Source organism: Ursus maritimus, unplaced genomic scaffold, assembly GCF_017311325.1.
Source record: "Ursus maritimus isolate PB19 unplaced genomic scaffold, ASM1731132v1 scaffold_17, whole genome shotgun sequence".
NCBI lineage: Eukaryota > Metazoa > Chordata > Mammalia > Carnivora > Ursidae > Ursus > Ursus maritimus.
In genome coordinates this window covers 49,166,645-49,192,445 of record NW_024424119.1, presented here as the reverse complement: position 1 = coordinate 49,192,445, position 25,801 = coordinate 49,166,645, and the positions used below count along the sequence as shown (strand labels likewise).

Sequence of the window (25,801 nt, the reverse complement as noted above, 5' to 3'; positions counted from 1 at the left end):
TCAACACTGAGCACTGATGGTATGCCAGGCTCCATGCCTGGCCCCAGGAAGACAAAGTGAAGAAAGATGAGATCCTTCCTTCTCTGTGCACAGTCTGTTAGCAAAACAGACACACCATTGAGTGCCGCATGGTGTGTGGAATGTTCTAATGGGAGTATGCATGTCACCAGGGCAGCGCAGAGAAGAGGGAATTAGGGCGTGAGGGGCGGGGATGGGGAGCGTGTGGAGGACGGTTAGGAGGGTGAGTGGAAATCAGCTAGCCTAGACCATGAAGGTCAGAGGGAGAAAGGGGCCAAGTGTATGCACGCTTGTGCAGGCTTGAGGCTGTCTGGCCATTCTGGGACGGAGGCTGCAGTGAGAGAGGAATGCATGTGGGGAAGTCGAGCGGGCAGCCAGTCAGGGACCTGACAACGAAGAGCCTCCAATGCCATCCTAAGAAGTCCTGTAGTGAGGGGGCACCACTGAGGAACGGGATCTGTGGGCCACTTAGATGTGCATTTTAGAAAGATTATTCTTGAAGCCCCACAGAGGATAGAGTGAAGTCAGGACCAGACTGTCCTCGGAGTGAAGGGGCACCGTGGTCAGGACCCAGTAGAGGGCAGTGGGGACAGAGTGTTAGAGCTCGTCCTGCAGTAAGTCTGGAAGGGGTACGGTACAGGTAGGATGTTTGATGCTACAGTATGACTGGTTTCAGGCTCGTGGGGCCTTTGGGACACCTTGCAGACAGCAGCAGGGGGAGTGCTGTATGTATGTGTGGTGTGTGTGTCCAATCATGCGGAACTTGCACAGAAGCTTCCTGGAAAGGGTGGGTGTGGTGGGAGAGGCCTGGGGGGCTATTCAGAGATGGTTCCTGATTGCAGAGTCTGCTTTGAATTTCTTCTCTGTGAACCTGTTCTAGCTCTGAGGCGTGGGAATAATTTATAATGGACATTCAGTCCTCCACCTTACAACAGGCAGTTTTTTTAAATCCCAGAAATAATTAGCAGTCTACCAGTCTGGGTTTCCAGCAGCCTATAACGGGAAGACTCTTCAGGTTGTAGAGGAAAAACTGAAATGTACCAGTCTCGAATTAGCTCCTGGTTGAAGTTTTTGACCTGCATACTAATATTTCATGTTTCTCCTCTTCTTTCCCCAGCTATCTTCCCTGGTTCGAAGTATTTTATAAGCTGCTTAACATCTTGGCGGATTACACGACAAAGGGCCAGGTATTTATCTTGTATTTGATTCTTTTTAGCAAGTAACTTCAACTTTTTTGATTATTAAAGTAATACATGCCTTGTATTTCACCAAAATGTTTACCAAAAAAGTAATGCATGCCTTATAGAAAGTTTGGGAATTTTGGAAATAGGAAGGAAGAGAAAAATCACTCCTGATATGTTTCCCCTTCCCCCTTCCCAAAAATAACAATCACTAGTATTTTGGGATGTTTCCTTCCTTTACTTTTTGAGTTAAAGGAATAATAATAATAATAAATAGACCCTTAGCATTCAGAGTTAATATTCTGATATCGGATAGCTGATATTCCCAAGCAGCCCTGGAAGTTCATGACATCTGTTAAATTATAATTTTGCTGAGGCACAAATTTGAATTGCTCGTGTCATGCTGCAAAGCTCAATTTGTGAGTAAAACACTTAACTGACAAGTGACCTAGCCACATGTCCCAAGTTCACCTTCCAGTAAGGCTTTGTTGTGCTCTTTCAGTAAGTTTTTTAAGGGTCTGAAAAATTACTTAAAAAGTTAGCTCTACTTTACTGTACTTTTGGAAGAAATGATTTGCTGAAGTGTCTTCCATGGATGTCAAAGGCCAACTGGGCCTATATTTAGACTTTCATAGCTCATATTTTTCAGGTGCTATAGTTACAGAAGCATTTCTCCAGGCTAGTAAAAACACATTTTTCATGGGTGCATAGCATTTTATTATGGACCTTGGAAACATTTCCCTATTGTTGGAAGTTGTTTTTTGTTTTTTAAGATTTATTTATTTTAGAGAGCGTGTGCACAGGCATACACACACAAAGTGGGGGAGGGGCAGAGGGAAAGAGAGAGAGGGAGAGAAGCAGACTCCCCGCCAAGCGTGGAGCCTGACATAAGGCTCAATCTCATGGCCCTGAGACCATGACCTGAGCCGAAATCAAGAGTTGGACACTTAACTGACAGTGCCACCGAGGCGCCCCGATTGGGAGTTTTTATTATTTGGGATTTTTTTTTTTCCACTGTAAGTATAGCCCTTAGCATCTTTGAACATAAAGCGTTTTCTTCATTTTGGATTATTCCCTTAAGAGGAGACTCTCGGAGGGGCCATTTATAGGGCAGTGAACATAAACATTTAAAAAAAAATTTGCAAAACTGTTTCCCAAAAGAATTGTACTGTTTTCTTAAAAGATGCCCTTTACTAGGAATGTATGGAGTGCCTGGCTCACCATACTCTCGCATATCATTTGTTGAATTTGTTATTTATTTGACAAATGAACAGTCTCATTGTTTTAATTGCATTTTTTTTATTATTAGTGAGTTGAATATTTGTCCATATATCTAACTTCTTAAATTTTCCTTTTTGTAAATGGCCTAAGATTTTTAATTGGTGATACATTATTATTAAATGTTACAGAAATTTTTTTCTCCTCATACTTTCTACAGAACATTAGATCCATTTACAAAAAAAAAAAAAGGTGCCCTGGTTCAGTAATACTGGGGTTGGATAGAGGGAAAGCTGTGTTTCATTTTTGTGTCTTTAAGATTCATGCCCTGGTGGCTCTGAGAAGGTCCTGCTGTGGAGAAACGTGTGTTACTCAGTACTTCCCATCTTGTTTGGTCCCAGACCCTTTTTATTCCATGACAAATATTAATATTCTGAGATATTGATGTTTCCTAGAACATACTTGAGGAAATGCTGCTTTGGAGAAAAAGTGGAAAATGTGTGTATAATGGAGAAATCTTTCCTTCAAGTAAGATTTACTCACCAGCAGTGTATTCCAGAGGCCACAGTAAAGGGAAGGAATAACTAATAGAAATGGCTTCCTAGGTCACTACACTCACCCTGAAAGGATGGTTATGTATCAGGAAATTTTGTCATGAGGGAAGTGATTTATTCTTTGAAGTGATTTATTCTTTGATGAATGAATTCAGAGGCTACCTTGGGCCTGCTCATCGATTTATGTTCACAATTCACTTCAGTCAAACATTGAGGTTTTCACTCAAATTTGAGAGATATCTTTAGTTAATAGAATTGTATCACATGTAGGCTCTTAACAGTCTTAGAATTGGAGATTGACTCACATATTTTTTTTCTTCCATATTTATGCTTCAGTCAAAAGACAGTAGACTTTTAAAAACATGTCCTGTGGTACAGAAAAAGTTGGGTTTGGGGGCGCCTGGGTGACTCAGTTGTTAAGCGTCTGCCTTCGGCTCAGGGCGTGATCCCAGGGTCCTGGGATCAAGCCCCACATCAGGCTCCTCCGCTGGGAGCCTGCTTCTTCCTCTCCCACTCCCCCTGCTTGTGTTCCCTCTCTCGCTGGCTGTCTCTCTCTCTGTCAAATAAATAAATAAAGTCTTAAAAAAAAATAAATGTTTACATCCTCTCTCCTGTTATACATGTGACTTGCTTCCATTAGCCTCCATCAGCAGCCATTCAATGTCCCTGGTATCCAAAGATGGGTTTCCTTTCATTGCAATAATAATTAAAAGAAAAGAAAAGGTTGGGTTTGTACAACCTGTGCATAGGGGAGATAGGATTATTACCCCGTAGAATTAATGCCGTTGCCCCAGGAAGGACCCTGCCTCTTGGAGAGTTGAGTTGTGATCAGTGATGTGTTTTAGTGGAGTCTGTTTCCCCTGTACCCAGTACTCTATTAATTTTTTTTCTGGTTAAAGGAATTATGACACAGATGATAGGAAATCTGTCTACAACTGGCTTGTTGGCAAGATGTGGGTCATCGGATTAAAACAGGAGAAAAGAGCTTTTATTAAAAAAACAGAATCGCCTCCCCAAGTCCAAAAGTCTTTGGGCATGGTAGGCTTCAACTGGGGGGTGTGGGGGTGGGTAGTGACCATGACGGCTCAGAGCGGAGTGTTGGAGCCTAAGATACATGGTGAAGGTATCTGTCTGGGTCATTGATCCACCATGGTTATCAGACCCTGGATGGGGCATTGAAGGCATCCCTGTGGAAGAATTGGCAGGGGCTGAAGAGGGTATCTGAGCTGGAGAGCAGCCTGGCTAAGAGTGTTGAGAGTCTGAAGGATGAAGCGGTTGTTTATGCGTGTGCAATAGTAGTGGCAGTGGCTTGGCACCAGGTATCAGAACTCTAGGAGGATCTAGAAGGATCCACAAAGGAAAGGGGGCAGCAGTGGTCCAGCACTGGGATGTTGGAGCCTAGGGTGGGGAGGGCATTCTTGTTGGGGAGGAGTGGACAGTAGCAGCCTAGCATTGGATGTCTCTATTCAGGCAGGGCAAGGAGGGCCTCTGGGTGGATAGGGTCAGTCATAAAAGATTGGTTACATACAAATAAGTAAATATATTAAGAAAATAGGATTGATTCTTCATTTCTATAGAATTCATTTACAAATATGAAAAGGAAGGAAACCAGAAGGATTCCTATGTAGGACTGGAATTAGAGCCATTAGTGTGAACTGATGGCTTTCAATATATGTGATATAGAAATCAATAAAGATGCGTATATTGTGGGTCTCTGTGTGCATAGTATATTTTCTGGTTCTAACCACTAAAAGAGTCTGGGAATAGCAACACCCAGGTAGCAATGAGCACACCTAGTATGCAAATCGTTTTTTCTAAATAACATTTTCCACTAAAAGGAGCCAGGGCTCTCTGAGGAAATGTCTAATTCTAGAGCCAGAGCAGGGAAAGTAAAAAATGAGCCTGGAATATCTTTTTGTGCCAAAAAGTGCTCAAAGGAATTGTTCAAAGCATGATGCGGACATGTCAGAAAGACACAGAAGTGAGCTTGAAATGAATAAGGGGTTCCCACTAGTCCAGTCTGGGACAATTTGAGCATTAAAACAAATAACAATAGAAAAGAGTTGTAGCCATTGAATAAAACAGGAAACCACGTATGCTTACAAAATAAATAAGTAAATAGATAAGTTAAAGTTTGCCGAGGAAGGGGATGTTTACATAAAGTATCACTCCACAGAATGCTTGCTAAGCACAAAGGGAGAATGAGTGCCTTCACAGTGGAGACTTCAGAGAATTAATCAAGTGATCAAAGTGAACATCATGAGTAGTGGAATGAATTGAAGTCTGAATCAGTAGGAAACATCAGGTAATTGAGAATTATTCCACAAAATGGCTGGTCTCAGTGTCAAGTGCCTGCAAATCTAGGAAAGACGCAGGACCTGTTCCAGACTGATGAAGACCAGAGAATCATAACTAAAGGCAACATGTGATTCTGAGCTGGATTATTTTGCTATCCAAGGACATTATGGGCACAGTTGATAAAACTTGAAGGGAATCTGAGGATTTGATGGTAATGTTCTATCCATGTTAATTTCCTGATTTTGACGATTAGTTGTGGTTGTACCAGAGAATTTCCTGTGTATTTGTAGGTGATGAAACATAATGTCAGCAACTCACTTTCAAGTAGTTCAGGAAATAAAAAATTGCTGTCCTATAATTGTGTAAATTCGAGGTTGTTTCAGAGCAAAATTAAACATGTGTGCATGTGTACACACATTCATTTCTCTGTGAGACACTTGAATGATCAGAGTTCAGATTGAAGCAGCTTTTTAATCTGGGCTCATCCTCTTTTTCCCTCTCCTTAAAATTCACTACCCAAGACTGCTGTGAAGCAGTGGAGAGGTCTCTGGGCTCGAACACAGTAGCTCCTGGTCGTGCAACTTACTAACTGGCTGATCTGAGCCACGTTGTTTCACCTTTCAGAGCCTCAGTTTTCAATCTGTGAAGTGGGGTAGTTGTGAGGATCAAACAGATAACAAATGGAAACACACGTAAGCTTAATACTATTGTATTAGAACAGACAATTCCACAGGGTGGGAGAAATGGCTTTTGCATAATTCTGTAAGCAGCGTTCTTTTGAGCATTTAAAAGTGAATCTGTTTTCAATCGAATAATTTGTACTGCTTTGTATTTCATTCTGTGGCTCAATTTCACTAATTAAAATGCACAGCCACCATACTATATTGCATGCTGTTGTATGTAGTTCATTTTAACTTTCCATAATTGGATGCTGCTGTGTGTATCCAGTGAACACTCAATAAAATTAATTGAGGGTAATGATGATGAAGACAAGATCTATAGTGTCATCGTTATTTCTCCCAACCACCCCCGCCCTGTACGCTAGGGTTGTTTGCATTTAAAAGTTGTTGCTATGGAGTTGAGAGGATAGGTTTGCTGAGAGCTTATGGTATATGATCCATAAAAGGCGGTCATGGTAGGTGTCTCACTCAGTAGAAAATGTCAAACTTGGTGTGGGAGGATCTATTTGGCTCTTATATTGAGCTATAAGCAGTGTCTTTTGTCCAACCCTACTTGAATATCAAGCCTATTTCTGTCCTGGGGCCAGCACCTCCCCAGCCCCCTCAGTCATGAGGGCCTCCAGCTCACTATGTGCCCAGACCTCCCTGCAGGCCTCTGACTAAGGGCTCAGCCTTGCTTTTGTCACTTAGGCCTTTTCTTTCTTTCAGGAGAATCAGTGGAATGAGCTTCTTGAAACTCTGCACAAACTTCCTATTCCTGACCCAGGAGTGTCTGTTCATCTCAGCGTGGTAAGTGGGGGCAGAAAATTAGCCATCACTGAGAAACCATTTCATTATTAATAGTGAGGTGGAGTTAGCTGAACAAGATCATCTTTTGTTGTCTGCACCTTCCCCAGCCCTACCTCCAAATAAACTCTGAAACCTCTGGACTCAAGACAGGCCAAGGAGCTCAGTTATCTTCCTTTCTCTGGGATTCTATAAGGAATGGGTCGCAATTGTCCCCAGGCTTCTCTCCTCCCGGTTGTCATCCCATCACTAGCATCTCCTAGATGGTAGGTGCTGGGCTTGGAATGGCCCCTACCTGCCTCCTCAGCCCCCATCGTGGGGCTCCCTGCCTCATGCTTTGCCTTGCAGCACTGCTGTGCATGCCTCTTTGCCCATCCTGTCACCCCTGAACCTTCAATACCGCATCTCTCCTCTTTACCAAGCTGGCCTACATTCATCCTTTAAAACTCACCTTGGATATTATTTCCAGAGAAATCCTCTCCTTAACTCCCGTCCCCAAGGTTTAGTCAAGGTTTTCTTCTTTGCCTCAAGCATCTTGTACACTTTGCAGTGCTTAGTCATATCACATCTGTTCTCCTATCTTGGCCACTGGGCTGTATACCCCTCAAGGACAGGAATGGAGATAGCCTAGCATAGTTCTGGCCTACAGTAATAATTGTTTCTTTAAACTCTTTTAAATACATGCTACGTGATATGTAGTACGCTGGGTGGAAAACCCTCTGAACTGGGAAGTTGCAGTCCTAGCTGGAGTTTTGCCAGTGACCTGAGTGATCTTAATTAAAACCTTTAACCTTGTGGACCTTGAGTTCCTCATTGATTGGATAAGGCATCAAAAGAGGTGTAGGGGATCTTTTTCATATTTCAGTTACTGGAATTCTCTAATTCTCTAGGTCAAGCCCTTGTCACCACCTTCATCAGAATTCTCAGATGGACACCCTTAGGCCAGCTCTTGATTAACCAGGGGCTATTTTCCCTATGTTGTGGGATCTGAATGTTTAAAAAAGTTTTTTTGTTTTTTTAAAGATTTATTTCTTTTGAGAGAGAGAGAGAGAGACTGTGTGAGCACAGGGTGGCAGGTGAAGGGCAGAGGGAGAGGGAGAGAGAGAGAGAATCTCAAGCAGACTCCATGCTGAGCATGGAGCCCAGTAGGGCTTGATCTCAAGACCCTGCGATCGTGACCTGAGCCAAGATCAAGAGTCGGACGCTTAACTGACTAAGCCACCCAGGCTCCCTTGAATGTTTAAAAAGTTTTATTGGATGTGAGGGCGATCTGGCTATGACATCTGTCACCCCCTTAATCTAGCTGATCTGGCTACCTAGACAGGTGTCCCCTTCCTCCCTCACCACTCCACATGCATCCCTCCTGAAGTTGTGTGCTTGGTCAAAGAGGACAACCATCTCCGATAAAGGAGGACCGTTCTTCAGTCAAGGGTATATGAGTAGCTGCTCTCCCCTCCTAGAACTACTCGAGGTCTAGTTGTAGGAGAATGTAGGGTACAAGCTTCCAAAACTCTAGACACATCCAAATGAGGTGTTGGCATGTGGCAGTCTGCCTTTCAATAGAAAGATTGATTGATTGATTTTTAAAATAATAGAAACTTTTGTCTTTCATCTTCACTAGAACCAGGTACAATGTTGCTATTTAGTGGTTAGTATCTTGGTATTTGCCCTCATAAAGAAAATGATCATATCTTACAGGTTTTTTTTTTATGATGAGCAAGTTGAAAGCAGTATTACTACCAATAACTAATAATAGATCTTCTGTTTTTAAAGTTCTTAATTTCTGCCAAGTGTGCATCCCTAATGCTCAAAACAACTCTACAAAACAGAAAGTAGTGTTCTCATCTTACAGATGAGGCTTAGAGAGGAAAAAGGTACTTGCTCACCCAATGCTGTGTGGTTAATAAGTGAGAAGTTTGGGGTTCTCAAACCGAGGGCTAACTTCTAAGCCTATGTTCCTTCCACTAGGCCATGGGTGTTGAAAGAAAGGGAGCAAGGAAGGACGTGGTAGAGGTGTTTGCTCATTTTAATAGGGCATAGGAGAAGGAAAAGAATCTTGTTAGAGAAATTCTCGTAGGGAGGACTGCTAGAAGAGATGAAGAAACGAGCTTTAAACCTGCCCAGGTCATTGCCAGATAGCTAAACAACCTTGCCTTTGTCTCTGTCCCTTTTCCTAAACCAGCTTGATCTCTCTGCTTCAGTCTGTAATGACATCCGACAGGTAGCTGTGGAGTAGCCTGGCTGGGTCACCAGCTGCTGGGGAGGAAGGGCCACTCCTTCCCCTGAGTGGCTGCCAGGCCTCAAGGACAAGCCATCCCAGGGGCAGGAGAAGAAACTGTTGGGGGGAGGAGGTGCAGCTGTTTCGTGCCAGTGGTTCCTAGGAATGTTTCTGACCTCCTCTGGTCGCAGCATTTCATGGGTGATGGAGCAAGACAGAATCTCAAAGGACAGCCTGGGGACGACTTGGTTTTGGAATTGCGATGCCTCACTATTTACAACCCATTGCATCTGTAAAGGCAGATATTTGTTTCTTTCCTGTTCATGAGGAATTCTTCTCTCCATGTTGCGTTTCTGATTTTGAAGGGTGAGTCTCATCTAGTTTATAAAGCCTGAAATGTGGAAAAATGGCCGTCCTTGCCTTTGTGTCTTCAGAACAGAATACTTGTGTGTGTCTGATATAGGTGATTGAGAAAAACAGAAATGTAAACATGCAGTAATAACTTTCTATTAAAATATGCATGGAATGCTAGGCACTTCACATATGTTAACATTTATTCTTCGTAACAGTTTTAAAGTAAATATTTATGATTCCCATTTACAGGTTCAAAAACTGAGGTTCTGAGCTGTTTAATGAGGTTGCCTGAGATCACCTAGCTAAGACGTGGTGACTCTGTGGTCTTTGTGTTTTCTCCCTCACTCTGCCGGCCGTTATGTTGTCACTGCATCACCCACGCATGTCCATTACCGAACATTTCCTGGGACTCCCTTCTAACCATTTCATATAGAAGTTGGCTTCTCATGGCATCACATTTAATCTTGTATTTTACTTTTGCTATTTTAATCCTCACTGTTAAATTGAATCAATTGTTAACTACTTTTCATGCTACATAATCTCTACTGTAGTACTTGATGGGTAATATTTTGGCACAGACGTGCAGCTTTTAGAATGATGCTTTGCAGAGTTTTTTTTTAAAGTGGTCTTTTCATAATTTTTTTTAAATTTTTACTTTTTAGTTTATTTCAGTTCAAGTGGCTTTGGCTATAATTTGTTCATAAAAAGCATAGGTATCCCAACTTATTACAGTGGGAAGAGCATAGCTGTAGTGCTATAGGCCTGGTTTCAGTTCCTGTCACCTGCTAGCTGTGTGAACTTACTACCCTAAGCCTTAATTTACCCATTTGTAATATGGAGATAATATGTATCTTAAAATTTGTTAGGGAAATTATTTGTAATATTGATACAAATACCTGGCATAAAGCCTTCCATGTAGCGGGTCGATAACTGTTGAATATTAGGCAAGTAGCTCATGCTATTATTGTTGTTGTTGTCATTACTGCAGTTGTCCCTCGGCCTTTCATTTCAGAAGTCTATACAACTCATTCTTCTTGAGACCTACTTATTTTGCAATTATCTAAGAATGGAGGGGAGGGACTTCCTGAAATGTCACTTGGGGGTCCAGGTTTGAACTTAGGCCCTGGCTAAGCTGACCTTCTCTCTGCGACCTTTCCTGCCCATTGTACAATCCCATCTTTAATTGGCCAGCACCAGACTCTCCTTTCCTGCTTGCCATTGTCCTCCCAGTCTTTAGTAGCTCAGAGGAGGTGTCATCAGTCCAGCCTGTTGTCATTTAACTCAGGGACATATGCTTGTTACATACATGGGGATGCCTCCTTGAAAGTTCTTTGAATAGGTCAGGTTTTCAGCTCCATTGAGTCTCCCGCTCACTTCACTTGAGATTACACTGGAAGTCAGGAGGCTTCTTTGCAGAGCATGCTTAGGGGACAGAATTCTCCACACTTAGCCATCTGTAATGGTCTCAGTGCAGCAGTCCTTCAGCTGGAGCTGTCCTTAACATCATTTGGGCCTTTGGGGCAGATTTTGCCCACAGCTTGTATATGGATATAATCTCAGATGCTAAAATGAAATGGCAGGTTTGGTTGGTAAGACCATTGCTGAGTGAACCTAGTGATACTTGGTCCCTTGAGTCCACTTGCCTCATTGAACAATAAATTATGAAGCCTGCAGCTTTCATGTGTTCAGAAATGTGCAAACATTGTAGGGAAATTTAGCCTTTAACCTCTTTGAGCTGTTCATTTTTATTTCCCAAAGAAGTTCATCTCTCGTAGAAAAGAATTCCATCTACCAAACTGGTGATTTAATGTGTGTGGCTATAACCCGGCATTATCCAAAGAAAATACTCTGTAGTCATTTCCTGTGAGTGAAACTGTTTCCTCACCTGAGTGAGGAACTACCTTCAGATCATTTACCTGATTTCTGAGTAATGGGCTTATTGCTTATTGTTGCAAAAGTAAATAGCATTTGCTTTTCTTTTCCAGCATTCTTATTTTACTGTGCCTGATACTAGAGAACTTCCCAGCATACCTGAGAATGTGAGTACTTGCTGGGGGGAGAATTAAATTTTTATTTTTCTTTGTCTTTTATTTACTTTTAAAAGAAAATAAAAGGATATATTTTCCCGTTATAAAAATAATGCGTTACAAAAGCAAAAACAAATAGAGAATATTTGAAAAGTAGAGACAGTATAAAGATAAAGAGGGATCATTACTCATACTTCTCAAAGGTAATCACCTATTAATGTGTTGATGTCTCATTTTAGTCTTTTTAGGATGTATTTTTTACATATTTAAAATCACTGATTGCATATGCATTTTTCCATCTCATTCATAGAATCCTACTTGTTGGCTGTGTAATATTCCATTTACTATGTAGTTTACTTAGCTCTCCCTTCACTACTGTGCATTTAGGTGGTTTTTAGTTTTTGCTGTTGTAAATAAAATGTTTCTATATAAAGAACTTTCCTATAAAGATTTCTTTATTAGGATAGATTTACTCAAGTAGAATTGTATTACATTTCTGTATCCACTTTTAAGAGAGTAAAAGAAAGTATTTGTGGGTGTAAGTGTGAGTACACCCGCCCACACACACACTTCTTAAAGATTTAGGAGAGGTGAACGTGAGTCTAGGGAGCAGAGGTATTTAATAATGTTTGCCCTCTGAACAAGCTGAATTGTGTGTCTAGCCGTAAGACATATTTTCAGAATGTTTTACTCCAATTATAAGTAGTACTATGTAGAATTAATATAGATTCACCACCATGTAGGCACTTGATTACTTTTTAAAAATTGTGGCAAAATATATATAACATCGAATTTACCATTTTAACCATCTTTAAATGTACATTTTGTTGGTGTAAATATATTCACATTGTTGTGCAGTCATCAGCAACATTCATCTGCAGGACTTTTTCATCTTTCCCAACTGAAACTCTGTCCCCATTAAAAAACAACTCCCCATTTTTCCCCTCCTCTCATCCCCTGGCAACCACTATTCTTTCAGAGTCTGTCTTTATGAATTTGTTTCGGTACCTAATATAAGTAGAACCACACGATATTTATCCTGTGTGTCCTGCTTATTTAATTTAGCATCATGCCTTTGTCGTTCCTCCATGTTATAGCATGCGTCAGAATTTCCTTCCTTTTTAAGACGTAATAATATTCCATTGTATGTATATAGCATACTCCATTTTGTTTATCCACTGACACGTGAGTTGTTTCTACATTTTGGCCGTCGTGAATAACGCTGCTATGAACATTGGTGTACAAACATCTGTTCAAGTCCTTGCTTTTAATTCTTTTGGGTATATACCTGATTATTTTTTTAAAGTACTGGAGTAAGTGGTATATTTCTTTGTAACCATTACAGACTCACAGAAAGGAAATTCTTTTATGTGTTGTGTATAGAGCAGACAGATTTTAAATGTCACGTAATCATGTGTTATTAATGAAGTTAGACGATAGAGTTGTTAGATAACTATCTTAGTTGGGATTGTCAAATATATCCATAATGTTTATGATCAGGCTCTGGTGGAAACACTGCTTCCTTTTTGTTTACATTAAGTAATAAAAACTTTGGAGCATAGTTCCCATTTCAGCAACAATACCTAATGTTACTATGTACTACTGCTTGTCAGATGATGGATTCAGTGAGTACCTGCATTTTCTCACTTAGCTCTTTTAACAAGCTTAGGTGGCAACTATTGTAATTATTATTTTATATCTAGAAACAGAGGCCCTAAGAATTTAAGTAGCATATTCAAGGTCCTATAGCAAAGAAGTGGTAGAATTAGAATTCAGACATTGGTCTTTCTGATTTTAGAGACTGAGCTCTCACGTAACTATGCTATACTTCGAGCCCATTATTTTGCCCTTCATCTCCAAAAAATTCCATGGACATGACAAAAGAACTATAAAATTAGGGAGAAGAATGTCCATGTAATTCCAAAAGGAGCTGCCATGAGCCAGAAAATTTGAGGAGTTTCCACAACATAAAGGAGATGATTACCGGGGCGCCTGGGTAGCGCAGTCGTTAAGTGTCTTCCTTCGGCTCAGGGCGTGATCCCGGTGTTCCGGGATCGAGTCCCACATCGGGCTCCTCCGCTGGGAGCCTGCTTCTTCCTCTCCCTCTCCCCTGCTGTGTTCCCTCTCTCGCTGGTTGTCTCTCTGTCACATAAATAAATAAAATCTTAAAAAAAAAAAAAAGGAGACGATTACCAATACTTAGCAATCAATAAGGAGTAGATAATGGAGGAACCCAAAAAGAATTAGAAAAATTCTGTGAGATGGGGCACCTGAGTGGCTCAGTCGTTAAGCATCTGCCTTCGGCTCAGGGTGTGATCCCGGAGTTCTGGGATCGAGCCTCACGTCGGGCTCTTCCGCTGGGAGCCTGCTTCTTCCTCTCCCACTCCCCCTGCTTGTGTTCCCTCTCTCGCTGGCTGTCTCTCTGTCAAATAAATAAATAAAATCTTAAAAAAAAAAAAAAAGAAAAGAAAAAGAAAAATCCTGTGAGAGAGCAGAAGTAGGGGCATATCACGGACAAACAGCAAAAGGCTATTTGCTAAAGGATTATTTTCAAATGCCCTGGAACAATTATAAAAATTGGCTATGTACCAGATCACACTGAAAATTTTAAAATAGAAAAACTCCAGGTCTTACAGGTCAGTCTCTTCATGACAACGAAATAAGACTAGAAATTAATGATAAAGATTTTAAAAATATTCATCTACTTGAAATAGTGCTTGGGTCAAAGGGGATTAAACATTGAAATTGTGTATTGTTTAGATATTAATGACAAGAACACTAAACAACAAAAACCTGAGGGATGCGGCCAAAAGTACCCTCGGGGAAACTGATAGCTTCTAATGCATTTATTATAAATAAGAAACTGAGAAGATAATGGACTTGACTTTCAGTTCAAGAAGCTGGAAAATGAGGGGTGCCTGGGTGGCTCAGTTGGTGAAACATCTGACTCTTGATTTCAGCTCACGTCATGATCTCAGGATCGTGGGTTTGAGCCCCGTGTCAGGCTTCAAGCTCAGTGTGGGGTCTGCTTGGGATTCTCTCTCCCTCTCCTTCTGCCCCTTCCCCAACTCATATGCTCTCTGTCTCTAAATAAATAAATAAAATCTTAAAAAAAAAAAAACTTGGGGGGCGCCTGGGTGGCTCAGTCCTTAAGCGTCTGCCTTCAGCTCAGGGCGTGATCCCGGCATTCTGGAATTGAGCCCCACATCAGGCTCCTCTGCTGGAAGCCTGCTTCTTCCTCTCCCACTCCCCCTGCTTGTGTTCTCTCTCGCTGGCTGTCTATCTCTGTCAAATAAATAAATAAAATCTTTAAAAAAAAAACACTGAATTTTTGAAAATAATAAAATAATCTTAAAATTATGCAGTATATTTGATAGAGATAAGATAAAAATTTCCAGAAAAATATAAATGGTTCAAGTCAACCTAAGAAATAGGAAATATAAATATAGAAGCATAACTTGAAAAGATTAATGAAGCTTTTTTGGCCATCTCTACACCTTGTTGCTACTAGTATGTGAGGTTTTAGGTGATTATATAGGCATATAAAGGAACAGATTATTATGTAAACTGTTCCAAATTATAGAAAAGGTATGTGTGTATATGTATTAAAAGCAAGAGAAAAGTCCCTTGTTATCCCATATCTCAGAGAAAGTCACACTCCAAGCTTTTCTTTCCCCTTTATGATAGTAGTAGTTTCTACACTATGCTGCCTGAAGCCCTGAGGTTGCTGTAGGACCCTGGGCAGCCTGGGGGAAATGGCTGGCTGGCTGACAAGAGCACTGGGTCTCTGCTCCTGCTTTATTCATTGCAGGTTCATTCCTGCCGCTTAAATTGGGAATTAGGTAATATTTTATTTGAGATAAAGGAGTCCGTTTGATTAAAATAAAAACAATTTTAGAAGCTACATTTTAAAAAACAATGGAGATCATACGAAATACATACTTTTCTATCTCAGTGCTTTTTTTATGACAACATATTGTGGATGTTTACCTGTGTCATTAAAATTCATGACAAGATATCTTTGTTGTAAAAAACATTAAATAAGAAGTACATATAGAAAAAAGTGAATTACCGTCGTCCCTCCCCAACCCCAGTCCCATTCCCCCTCCTGTTTGCGTGTCCTTCCAGACCTTTCAGACCTTTCTCTATGTATTTATAATGTTATATGTGTGAGTACCTGTGTATGTTGTAGACATTTCTGAAACATAAATGTGATACTATTCATATTGTTTTGCAACTCACTTTTTAACATGTGTGCTAAAACCTGTTCATGTTGGTTTGCTTTATCCTTTTTTAATGATTTTTTAATGGTATTACTATTCTTATGAAAGTGAGACATATTAATGGCTTATAAAATCATATAGTACCACATAATTGTTGATGAAAATTTCAGATTCTCCTTACTTTCCACTTCCCAGAGACAGCTACTTTCAAGATTTTAGCAGTTGTAGTATTTCTGTCCATGTTTTAAACTAATTAGGCACATATTGCTGTGTCTTAATTTTTCTTTTTCAGATATCACATTGATTTTCCTGTGGAAGTTGAGAGTTTAGATCTTTTACCACCTCTGAACCTCTCTTCCCACAAAAGATAACTTCTTCTCACTCACATGTTTTCCTTCCCCCATTTTCCCTCTATCTTCAGAAAAAATTTTAACTCCATAATGTCTACAATTCAGTGAACATGCAGAATGAGACAATCAATTATGATTGCATTTTCTTTCTTGTACAACTTTTTGTCAAATAGGAGTTCCTGTATTTCACATCTTCTTGTTTATTCCCTTATTCTGGTGAAAATTCTCCAGTAGTTTCCTGAGAAAGTATAGTGTTGGAGGTAACATGGTCAGACCTTGCATCACTGAAAATGACTATTCTACTCTGGATAGGATTAGAAATTGCCTTAGGAATTTTGAAGACATAGCTCTGTTGACTTCTAATTTTCCTGTTGCAGCTTGGACGTTGTAAGCCATTCTGATTCCTGACTGATTTTTTTAGGATCCTTTATTTGTCTCTGGTGTTCTGAAATTGTTCTTTTCATCTGCTGTGCTGGGCACTTGGTAGCTCATTCAGTCTAGAAACTCATGTCCTTTAGAGCTGGGAAATGGTGTCACATTATTTCTTTGAAAAGATTCTTCTTTATTTTTCTCCTTTCTCTGGGGCCTCAATAGTAGGATGTTATACTTCCTGTGTTGATCCAATAACTTTCTTTTCTATTTTCCGTCTCTCTCTTTCAGCCTTCTTACTACTTTCCTCACAAATCATTCCACCCTTTTGAATTTCTTCTATCATTGTTTATATCTAAGAGCTTTTTGGTGTTGTTCAAGAAATTATTCATTGTTTAATGGCATCTTGTTTCATGAGTGCAATATTTTTCTCTTCGAGACTCATTCATAGGTCTAAAAAATTGTTCTTTCTGCATGTTTTCTTCCTTAATGTTTTGTCTCTTTTTTGTTTCACTCTGTATCTTTGATTGTAGAGGCTTTCCTCAAGCGCTTGTCCGGCCCTATTTAAGATGGAGGCACTAAAAAGCTAGTGGAAGCTCTGTGTTCGTGAATGGGGCTTGTTACTTGGTGGCCTTTATTGTAGTTGATGGATCAGAGGCCTGGTTACTTAGGGGGTGTGTGGGGGGGGGACTCTCAGATGTCAGTATCAGAATCTTGTTTTTGGAGCTAGTCAGTTTGTGTGCGTGTGTGTGTGTCTTATTTTTTGTTTTGTTTTTGCCAGTAAGCATAAGCTTCAATTACTATCATGCTGGCAGCTAAATGGGGATGGTAAGTTATGGGATATCAACATTTAGCATGTATTCTTTAAGCCCCCTCCCATTTTTTACGTAATGCTTTATCCCCTATCCTTAGCTATACCTGGTGTCCCCACGCCTTTCTGGTTCAGTTCCTCTAGAAAGTAAACACTTCTTTTGCTGGAGGAGTATCGGAAGGCCAGTTGACTAGTGAGCTGGGAGAGAAGAATCTTATTTTTATTGGCACCCTTTCTGCAGCCTTCAAAGGTTCTGGGTGTCTCCACTTTCTGAACCTTTTTGGAGTTGTGTGGTATGAGTTGGGCTCGAGCCTGTGTGCTATCCCTTTGTCCTTAGTGTTCAGCCCTTTGTGGGGTGCCAAGTCATCCTCCTCTAGTTTCTCAACCTCAGTTGGCACTGCTGACATGTTGGGCCAGATCATTCTTTGTTGTGTGGGACTGTCTTGTACGTTGTGGGATGTTAGCAGCATTCCTGAGATCCACTCACTACATGATGGTAGCATTATTGCCTTCCAGCTGTGACAACCCAAAATGTCTCCAGACCTTGCCACATGTCCCCTGGGGGTGAATGGCCCAGGTTGAGAACCATTTCTTTAGTAACTTCTGCTTTCTGGCTTCTAAAAATTTGAATGTCTTTTCGTACCAATAATGTCTTTTCTCCTGTTCTTTGGGGTTTATGTCTTTTAAAATTCTTTCACTGTGACTTTCCCTGGGGGGTTGTTGGGGAGGGACGGTATCAGAGAGAAAAGACAAATATGTGTGTTTAATCTACCATATTTTACTAGAAATCCCTACAGTGTTTTAACTGTGTATCGGAAGATTATTTCTAATGTTTTGCTATTATAAATAATGTCATAACAACTATTGCCTAGGTTAGGTTCACGATTTTAATTTTTTCTAATTTGAAGGACCGAGAATTCCTTAAGAACTTAAAATGAGGTACCTGAAAGTTCTGATACTTTCTTAATTTTCAACACTGCCATAATGGAGGTTAGAAATAATTTGGGAGGGGAAAAAAACAAAACAAAACTGTCTTCTTCATAACCCCAGCTCCAGTTCCTGTCTGCACTGCCCCCACCATTTAAAAAAAAAAAAATTTGCATTCCCTCTGCTGGTTTTGCCACTAATGAACCAATTCCCTGTGTATGACCCATTGTCCCCTAAATCCTCCTTTGCAAATCGGTAAAAGGCTGGCCTTGTTTGTTTCTAAGCGGGAATAATAAAAACAATCTGCCAGACTCCTAACATACATGGTTCCATTTAAATCCTTACAGCTCCTCTGTGAGAGGTAGACGTGAGCCCCATTTTATATATGGGGACCCAGGGCTCACAGACCTGAGGTTACCAGCCCAAAGTCTACACCTAAGTGGGGTGTAGTGACTCAGGTTGGTAAGGAACCAAAGCATTTTGTTTTCATTATACCCGCCTGCCTCCCTGCAGTTGACTTTTGATATTCATGAGGAAAGAGGAAAAAAATTGTTTTTCATATCTCAAATATGAAGTGAAGCAGGAAAGCTTTTCCTCTAAGGAGAATCTGAACTTTTGTAGGACCAATTTGTGTGATTTTTGACATAGAATCAGTATTGAGCTCTAGCCATGTTGAAATTTGCATTTTAATCTCTTGGTGATTTTTCAAGGATTAATTTAAAATGACTAAATTGCTGCATTGCAAATTGAAACAAGCAATAACCATGGGGTTGTTAATATGATAGAGTCTGCTGTAGTGGAAAGAACATGAGTTTTGGAGACAGCCAGACACTGGGCTCTACCACTCGGGGACCTTGGATTCTCTGAGCCTCAGTGTCCTTATGTAATAAAGAGAAATATGGGAAACAAATGAAGAATTAAATGTAAAGTTCCAAGTTCAGTGCTTGGTACAAGAGAGATGCTGCTATGGTGGTCCTTTTCTTTACCTTCTTCTCTTGTCTTTCCTGCAAGTCTAGTCTTAACCTCTTCTGAGGTCTGAGTTGTGACTCAGGGCTAGGGTACGTTACTTCTTGGAACTTGTCTTTCCTGGGTTTTTGCTAACATTCTTGGTTGTGAAGATGTATTTGTCCTTTCAGGGAGTGTATGTTTGACCCCACAAGCCTCTTAGCAGGTGCCATCGACACCAGAATTTCCGAAGCTTAGAAATGGTGCGGGGAACGGAGTCCAGGACTCCGGTGCCTGTCATATGGGAGGTTCTGTAAACATTTATTGATGATCTTCTCTAAGGTACATGTTAAGAGAATGAGCAAAGAAAAGGGTAAAAGGACTTTGGTACATGGAACTTCATTCTGGCACCAGAGAGTCAGATGGTTCTGTACAGCTTCGGAGAATGGTTGACAGAGGAAAAAGAGAAAGGAGCTAGTATAGACTCAGCACCTACCATGAATCAGATCAAGCACGATTTGTTACATCATAGGATCTTCACAGCAGCCTTACGGTGTGGTTGTGATCCCTGCTCTGAAGAGGAAACGAAACCCAGAGACCTGAAGTAACTTGCCCCGAGCCAGCTAGCTAGCAAGTAAACGCGAAAACCAGGAGTCACGCTCAGGTCAGTCTGATCCCAGCACCGAGATGCTGCTGGGTCCTGGGCCTCAGGCTCCATGGCTCCCCACACCCTTCTAAGAAATTGCTCATCGTCGATTTAAGTTCTATAATTAATTTTGTGAATGTGTTTAATGTCATTTCTCCTTCTATAATGAGAGGGATTAGTATTTTTTCATCACTGCATCTCTGTAATTAGCACTATACCCAGAACATAGTAGATTGTCAATATATATTTATGGAGTGACTGAATGATTGGGTGAATGAATGACTGAGCAATGCAGTCACCCCCAGGAAAAGGGAAAATAACAATTCTTTTCAGTTGGCTTTCGAGCCAGTGTGTCTGCAAGACATTAATGAAAAGCAAATGTAGAAAATTCTTTCCACTTTCAGATGGCTGTTGAAGTTAATTCTCATTATTTTTACAATTTTTGTGTAGAAATATTTTCTTCCTTTTCACTGAAAAACTATCACTATGTAATTGTTCATCAGGGTTTTCTCTCTCTATCAAGATAACACATGTAGGAGTGAATTTTATACGGGCAATAGTTAAATGAGCATAAATCTTTATAAATTTTAAACAGTTGACCTGCATTAAAAAGAAATCACAGACCAAGAACAGATATGTAGTAGTAATTACATTGTAAACTGGTTGTAGAAGGGGTTCTTTTTTTTTAACAGCCAGGTTTTGAGGTTTACTTTTGATTAATGGATAATCATATAGACCTTCATTTGGAATATTAAACAAACCTGTCTTAATTATCTGGCCAGTGTCATACCAAGTGGTTAATGACGCGCGGAAAGCATTTAGAATGGACAGTTACGTACAACATTGCCCAGACTCCACTTTGTCAAAAGATGTACCATGATATAGAAAAGATTTATGAACTCATCGTGACTTTCAAAAATAAACAAAGTTGAGGTGGTAGTAGAAGACCTATTATCAAGTACTGAGATTGTAGAGAATTCCATTGTTGCTCTTAAGAGTTGGCAGGTAATTGTTTATTCTAATGGTTTTTCCATTCACACGGAGGGATAAAAGTTGACCTCTGGGTAAACCCTGCCTTCTTTCCTATAATATACTTCTCTGATGTGATTGCTTAAGTGAGTTTGTGGAATTCTTTTCTCAGATTATTTTAGAATGCAAATTTATAATTCCCTTTTAAGAATCCCACACAACTAAAGTAACCTAAATTCTTTAAAAAAAAATCAATTGACGATTTTAAAGGTTTACATTATGGTAAAATAATCTAAGCAGGAGTGATTTCAGGAAACAAGACCCATTGGCAAAACCAAGCCTCCTGCCTTAGAAGCCTCCTCCAGACACAGTACAGTAAGGCTTTATCATCTGTACTGTGTATGAAGCTGAAAGTCACAAAGACTAATAAAATGACAGACCGTGGGGCGGACTAGCATCTGTTTCGAAGGCTCCAAGGAGTACCCAGCTTAGAGTCGGTTCTTTGGTTTGGGGATTATCTCATTTCCCTAAGGTATTGAACCTAAGACGCTTTTTCTCTAAGCCCCACTATATCCCCTCCCATCCTTGGCCCATCCCCCCCAACCCCCACCTGCTTCCTTACCCCGGGCGTCGATCACAGTGAGCCCGAAGTCCCCAGCCACCTGGATCGGCACAGGAGCCCGCAGGGACAGCTAGAAGCGAGCAGCCATCATGGGGCTTCTCCTGGGGGAAATGAGGCTTGCCAGGTGCCTTCCCTTCCTCTTTGTCTGGATTTAGAACCACAGAGGGTCAGAGCTGGATGGGACCTTCACCGTCATTTCTTTGTAGAGATGAGAAATGGGAGCCTAGAGGGGCTAGGGAGCTTGTGTAGCACATGCCTCGTCCAAAACTCAAACTTCCAGGCTGTCCCGACCCCGTTAACTAGAGTCCTTCCTTGGACCTGAGCCCTTTCCAGCCTGAGTAGTGGTCAGCTTCATATCCCTGCTACCCAGCCCTACAGAGTGAGCCCGTAATGAATACTAGGCAAATAGGAGAATGCTCACGGGCACATAATTGATATGTAACTGAAAGAATGCTTGAGTTCTATGAATAGAAACGGAATGTCCTTAAGCCTAAAAACGTGCTGGCACTGAGAAAACTGAACCCTTTTGAGCATGGACACTGGAAATAGTCTCTCTAAGCAAGATATTCCTTCCCAGTAGGTGAGTCACACAGAGAAGTAATTGTCAGGGAACGAAGGGGATGGTGATTTAGACTTAGCCGTGGTGGCCTTATAATCCAGGACACTAGGCCGAAGACTAGGTGAGCAGCGACGCCATGCTTGACAGGATTGATGGTTCTTTAGAAGGAGGACTGATTCCCTCATGAAATGAGTAGACTTCATTTAGAAAAACCTGGGCAAGTGGACAGGTGTGGTGCCCAGTAGTAACTGGAAGTCCGGGTGTTGTCTGAGATTCTTCTTCCCTTCATTCATTATCAGATCCTGTGACTTCACTTTACAGAGATCTGTCCCACCCTTATTCAAAGCTTCCATCTCCGTAGTTTATTCGTTGTAATTACTCTATCCCAGAATATGGCAGTAGCCCATTGACTGATTGCCCTACGTCCTGCTTGCCCTCTCCTGGGCATCCTCCTTAGGACCTCTAGGAAGATCTTTGTGAAACACACATGTGACTGTATCATGATCCTTCAGCAGCTCCCTCTTACCCACGGGGAAAGTCTAAGCTCCCACAGATTCTGAACCTAGCTCCCCTGCCCCAGCATGTCCCCCGCCCTGCACCCTCCTCTTCACTGTACGGACCCGCTGGAGCTCCTCTCTCCTCCCTGCTTCTCCCTCTGTCCATTGAGTGAAGCCCTGTTGGGAGGCCCAGACCGGCTGTCTTCTCCTCTGTCAAGCCTTCCCCAGCCTTGCCCCCATATCCATCCAGCAAAGTTGAATCTGCCCATCTCGGGCAGCCCTGGAGTGTGTGTAGCCTGGACCATGGTACTTTGTACACTATACTGATGCCAGTCCCATCCCCAGGCTACAGTCCTGGAAAATGGGATCATCTTTACTTAATCTCTGCAGGCCTAGCTCCCAGGATGTTACTAAACACATAGTAGGAGTTAAATAAGTGTTTGTTGATTGGCTGTTTACAGGAGACAGAAATGGGAGGTTGAAGACTTAGTCCCACTGAAGCGAAGTGCTAGGAGAGTGGTATACCTTGTGTCCCTTAGATATATAAGCTTATAGTATGTTCTGGCTGCAATCTTGATCTAGGACAACGTGCCATGGAGCCCCTCTCTGCTCCTTATTCCCAAATTTCCTATACTCTTGTCTTATCCATAGGACCTATGATGACCTGACTTGTGAAATGAATATCTGCTTCTGTATGCAGCCCCCTCCCGATTACCTGATGAACAAACCACCTATTTCTTTACACTTTTATTTTTTTAGAGAGAGCTCAGGCCTTGGGCGGGGAGGGGAGGGGCGGAGGCAGAGGGAGAGGTCGAGGGGGAGGGAGAGGCAGAAGCGGGGAGGGGGAGGGAAAACCCCAAGCAGGCTGTGTGCCCAGCGCGGAGACCGACACAGGGCTTGATCCCATGCCCCTGAGATCATGACCTGAGCCGAAATCAAAAGTCGGATGCCCAACTGACTGAGCCAGCTGGGTGCCCCTTCTTTACACTTTTAATAAATGTGCCACAAATACCTTAAACAGCAGTCCCCTCCCCAACCCCCAGCTATTTTACCTGACATTGTGAGTTGCCAGTGTCAGTTCTTTTTCCATGAGCCGTTCACCATTACTAAGTAATCGATCACTTCACCCAACCCGGACCCAGGTTTTCTGATGTCAGATGCTGTGTTCTTCCTAATACACTACGTTGTGTTTCAAGCTGGTGTATTTCTCTTAGGCTACGCTGCTCAAACTCCAGCTAAGGAGCTGAGGTCTTCAGTCATTGCTTTCTTAACTTATTGATTCATTCCTTTATCAAACTGCTAGATGATGGGATATGTCATTGTATCCAGAGGGACCTCAGTCTAGTGACAAAAAACATACTTGTAACCTAGTGGTTATAAGATATAAAACAGCATGCCAGCACAAAGTGTAGGAGCTTGACAAATGCGGAATCGAAGAAGCCTTCCAGGAGGAGGTGACATTTCACCTGGGTCTTGAAAAGTGAGTGAGTGTCCTCAAGGAAGAGAAGAGCGTTCTAGGAGGAGGGAACAACAGAAGTAAAGGCCTGAGGGTATGAAAAGGTATGGCAGGTTTGAGAAATTGAGGGTTGGTGTAGCTTAAGCCACTGGATGCTTTGAAGAACAGAGGAGGAGATCCCTCTCTCCAAGGGGTTTTCTTCAGAGATGAATCTTGGTGGAAACTGTAATTGCTCCCTACAGCTGCTCCCGAGGACCCCCTCTGCCCCACAGGTGCTCCCACGGCTGAGTGAAGTTCCCAGGGCTGTCTCCACTCCCACCCACTCCCACCCGCCTAGGCGGGTGGCATCCCAGAAGGAAAGAGGCAGGGGAGGAAGCAGATAAGAAAGACAGCTTCTGTTTAGACACAAATATCTTGGTAATCAGCACAGATGGGATGAGAAATACCAAAAAAAGTACATGACAGTTTAGAGAGAATTTGGCTAAATGTTACATATTTTTAACATACCTGTATAGAGTTTTTGGAACAAGCACCTGAATCTCTCAGAACCTGATTGGGCCTGGGGGTTATGCCTCAACCAAGTGGTGTTTTGATTTCAGGAATGTTTCCTTCCCCATCCACAAAAGTATCCTTACGATTTTTTTTTTTTCTCCCACCAAAATAAGGTGCAGGATTTGTCTCTGACGCTGTGTCTCCTTATTTGGACGGCAAGCTGTGTAACATATTTCTACCCAGCGTGAAGCTTCTTGGCAGACTCTTGAGGCCACGTTTTGGTGGCTTCAGAGTTATCTTTGGATCTGTCAAAAGTGCTAATGGGCTTTCTGGCCTTCTTTAAGCTCCTCATTTCTATTTTCTTTTTACTTCCATCCTCTCCTAAAAGAAAAATTTATGTAATTCATCAGCAGTTAAGCATTTTACTGAAATGCTCAGCTGAGGGCCTTGTATTTTTGTTTGCGAGAATAGCTCTGCCATGTCACGGTCTTCAGAACGAACCGCACCCTGACATCATTAGCTCAGCACTCCTCAGTCCACTAGGCAAGAGATCCACTTGTTGACTAATTCAGACGGCCTTGCTTGTTTGTTTTGTTTTGTTTTTCAAGTTTGTTAGGAGGCAAGTTGGTGTGGGGGTTAGAGCAAGGGCTCCAGATTCAGGAGACCTGGTTTTGAAACTGGGCTCTGCCCTTTCTAGCTGGGTGACCTTTGGAGCCTACTTACCCTTCTTGGGCCTCAGTTTCTTCATCCATGAGAGGGAAATGATAAGGCCTTTTTCAGGGTTGTTGAGAAGATTGGAGAGAACACAGGTAAAGTACCTATTGTCTAGCACAGAAGGATTACTCGATAAATGGGATAACAATTCTTAACAACAACACTTTTTCTCTTTCAGTAGGCGTACTTTGATCCTGCTTTGTTCCAACGCTATGCTTTCTTTCCTGAATACAGCTTCGACCTACTAGTTGTACTGATACAAAGAGCACAGGTTTAGAGACAAACTCAGCCAAGACTGAAGATCCACATAGTGTATAACCCTGGTCTTATTACTTCATTTTCTCTGTTGCCTCTGTTTTCCTATCTGTAGAGATGATAATATGTGTTCAAGGAGTGGTTTCAAGATGAAATGAAATAATGTATGTAAAGCTTTGGATATTGTAGATGTTTAAAAATACTTAAGTGGGACAATGTAATGTAAGGGGAAGTGTATGGGCTCTGGAGTTGGATCTGAGTCCAAATTCTGACTCTACCAGTTACTGACTCTCTCCCAGGCTGACTTTATCTGGATACTGGGGGGGAAATGCCTCCTTGGAGTTTCGTGAGAACTGCATAAGATTACACATACGAAGTACCTGATATGGTACCTGGCACTTGGTAGGTAGTCAGTATATGGAGCTGTTAATTCACTCACTATTTATAAAGGTCGATGGTTAACCTGGTATTCTAGTCTAATAACAATAAATCATAAGATAAGTGCCCATTCTTATTCCCAACTCATAATATTGTTGAAAAGCACTTATGCTATTTTGCATGTAAAATCCACCTGGTTTACTTGAATTTATGGGTTTATAGCTCTTTCATCATTATAAACCGCAACCCCTGGC

The 25,801-nt window shown here is 41.5% G+C and overlaps 1 protein-coding gene across 5 annotated transcripts in view; it reads left to right on the top strand.

Moving 5' to 3' along the window:
• Positions 1-25,801, top strand: part of DENND1A (DENN domain containing 1A) — a 489,670-nt gene that overhangs the window by 224,339 nt on the left and 239,530 nt on the right. For all 5 annotated transcript variants that reach the window (XM_040631857.1, XM_040631858.1, XM_040631855.1 and 2 more), the window contains 3 exons: positions 1,136-1,205; positions 6,658-6,738; positions 11,293-11,346. In XM_040631857.1, the coding sequence (XP_040487791.1) occupies positions 1,136-1,205; positions 6,658-6,738; positions 11,293-11,346 (205 nt within the window). The remainder of the gene's footprint in view (positions 1-1,135; positions 1,206-6,657; positions 6,739-11,292; positions 11,347-25,801) is intronic.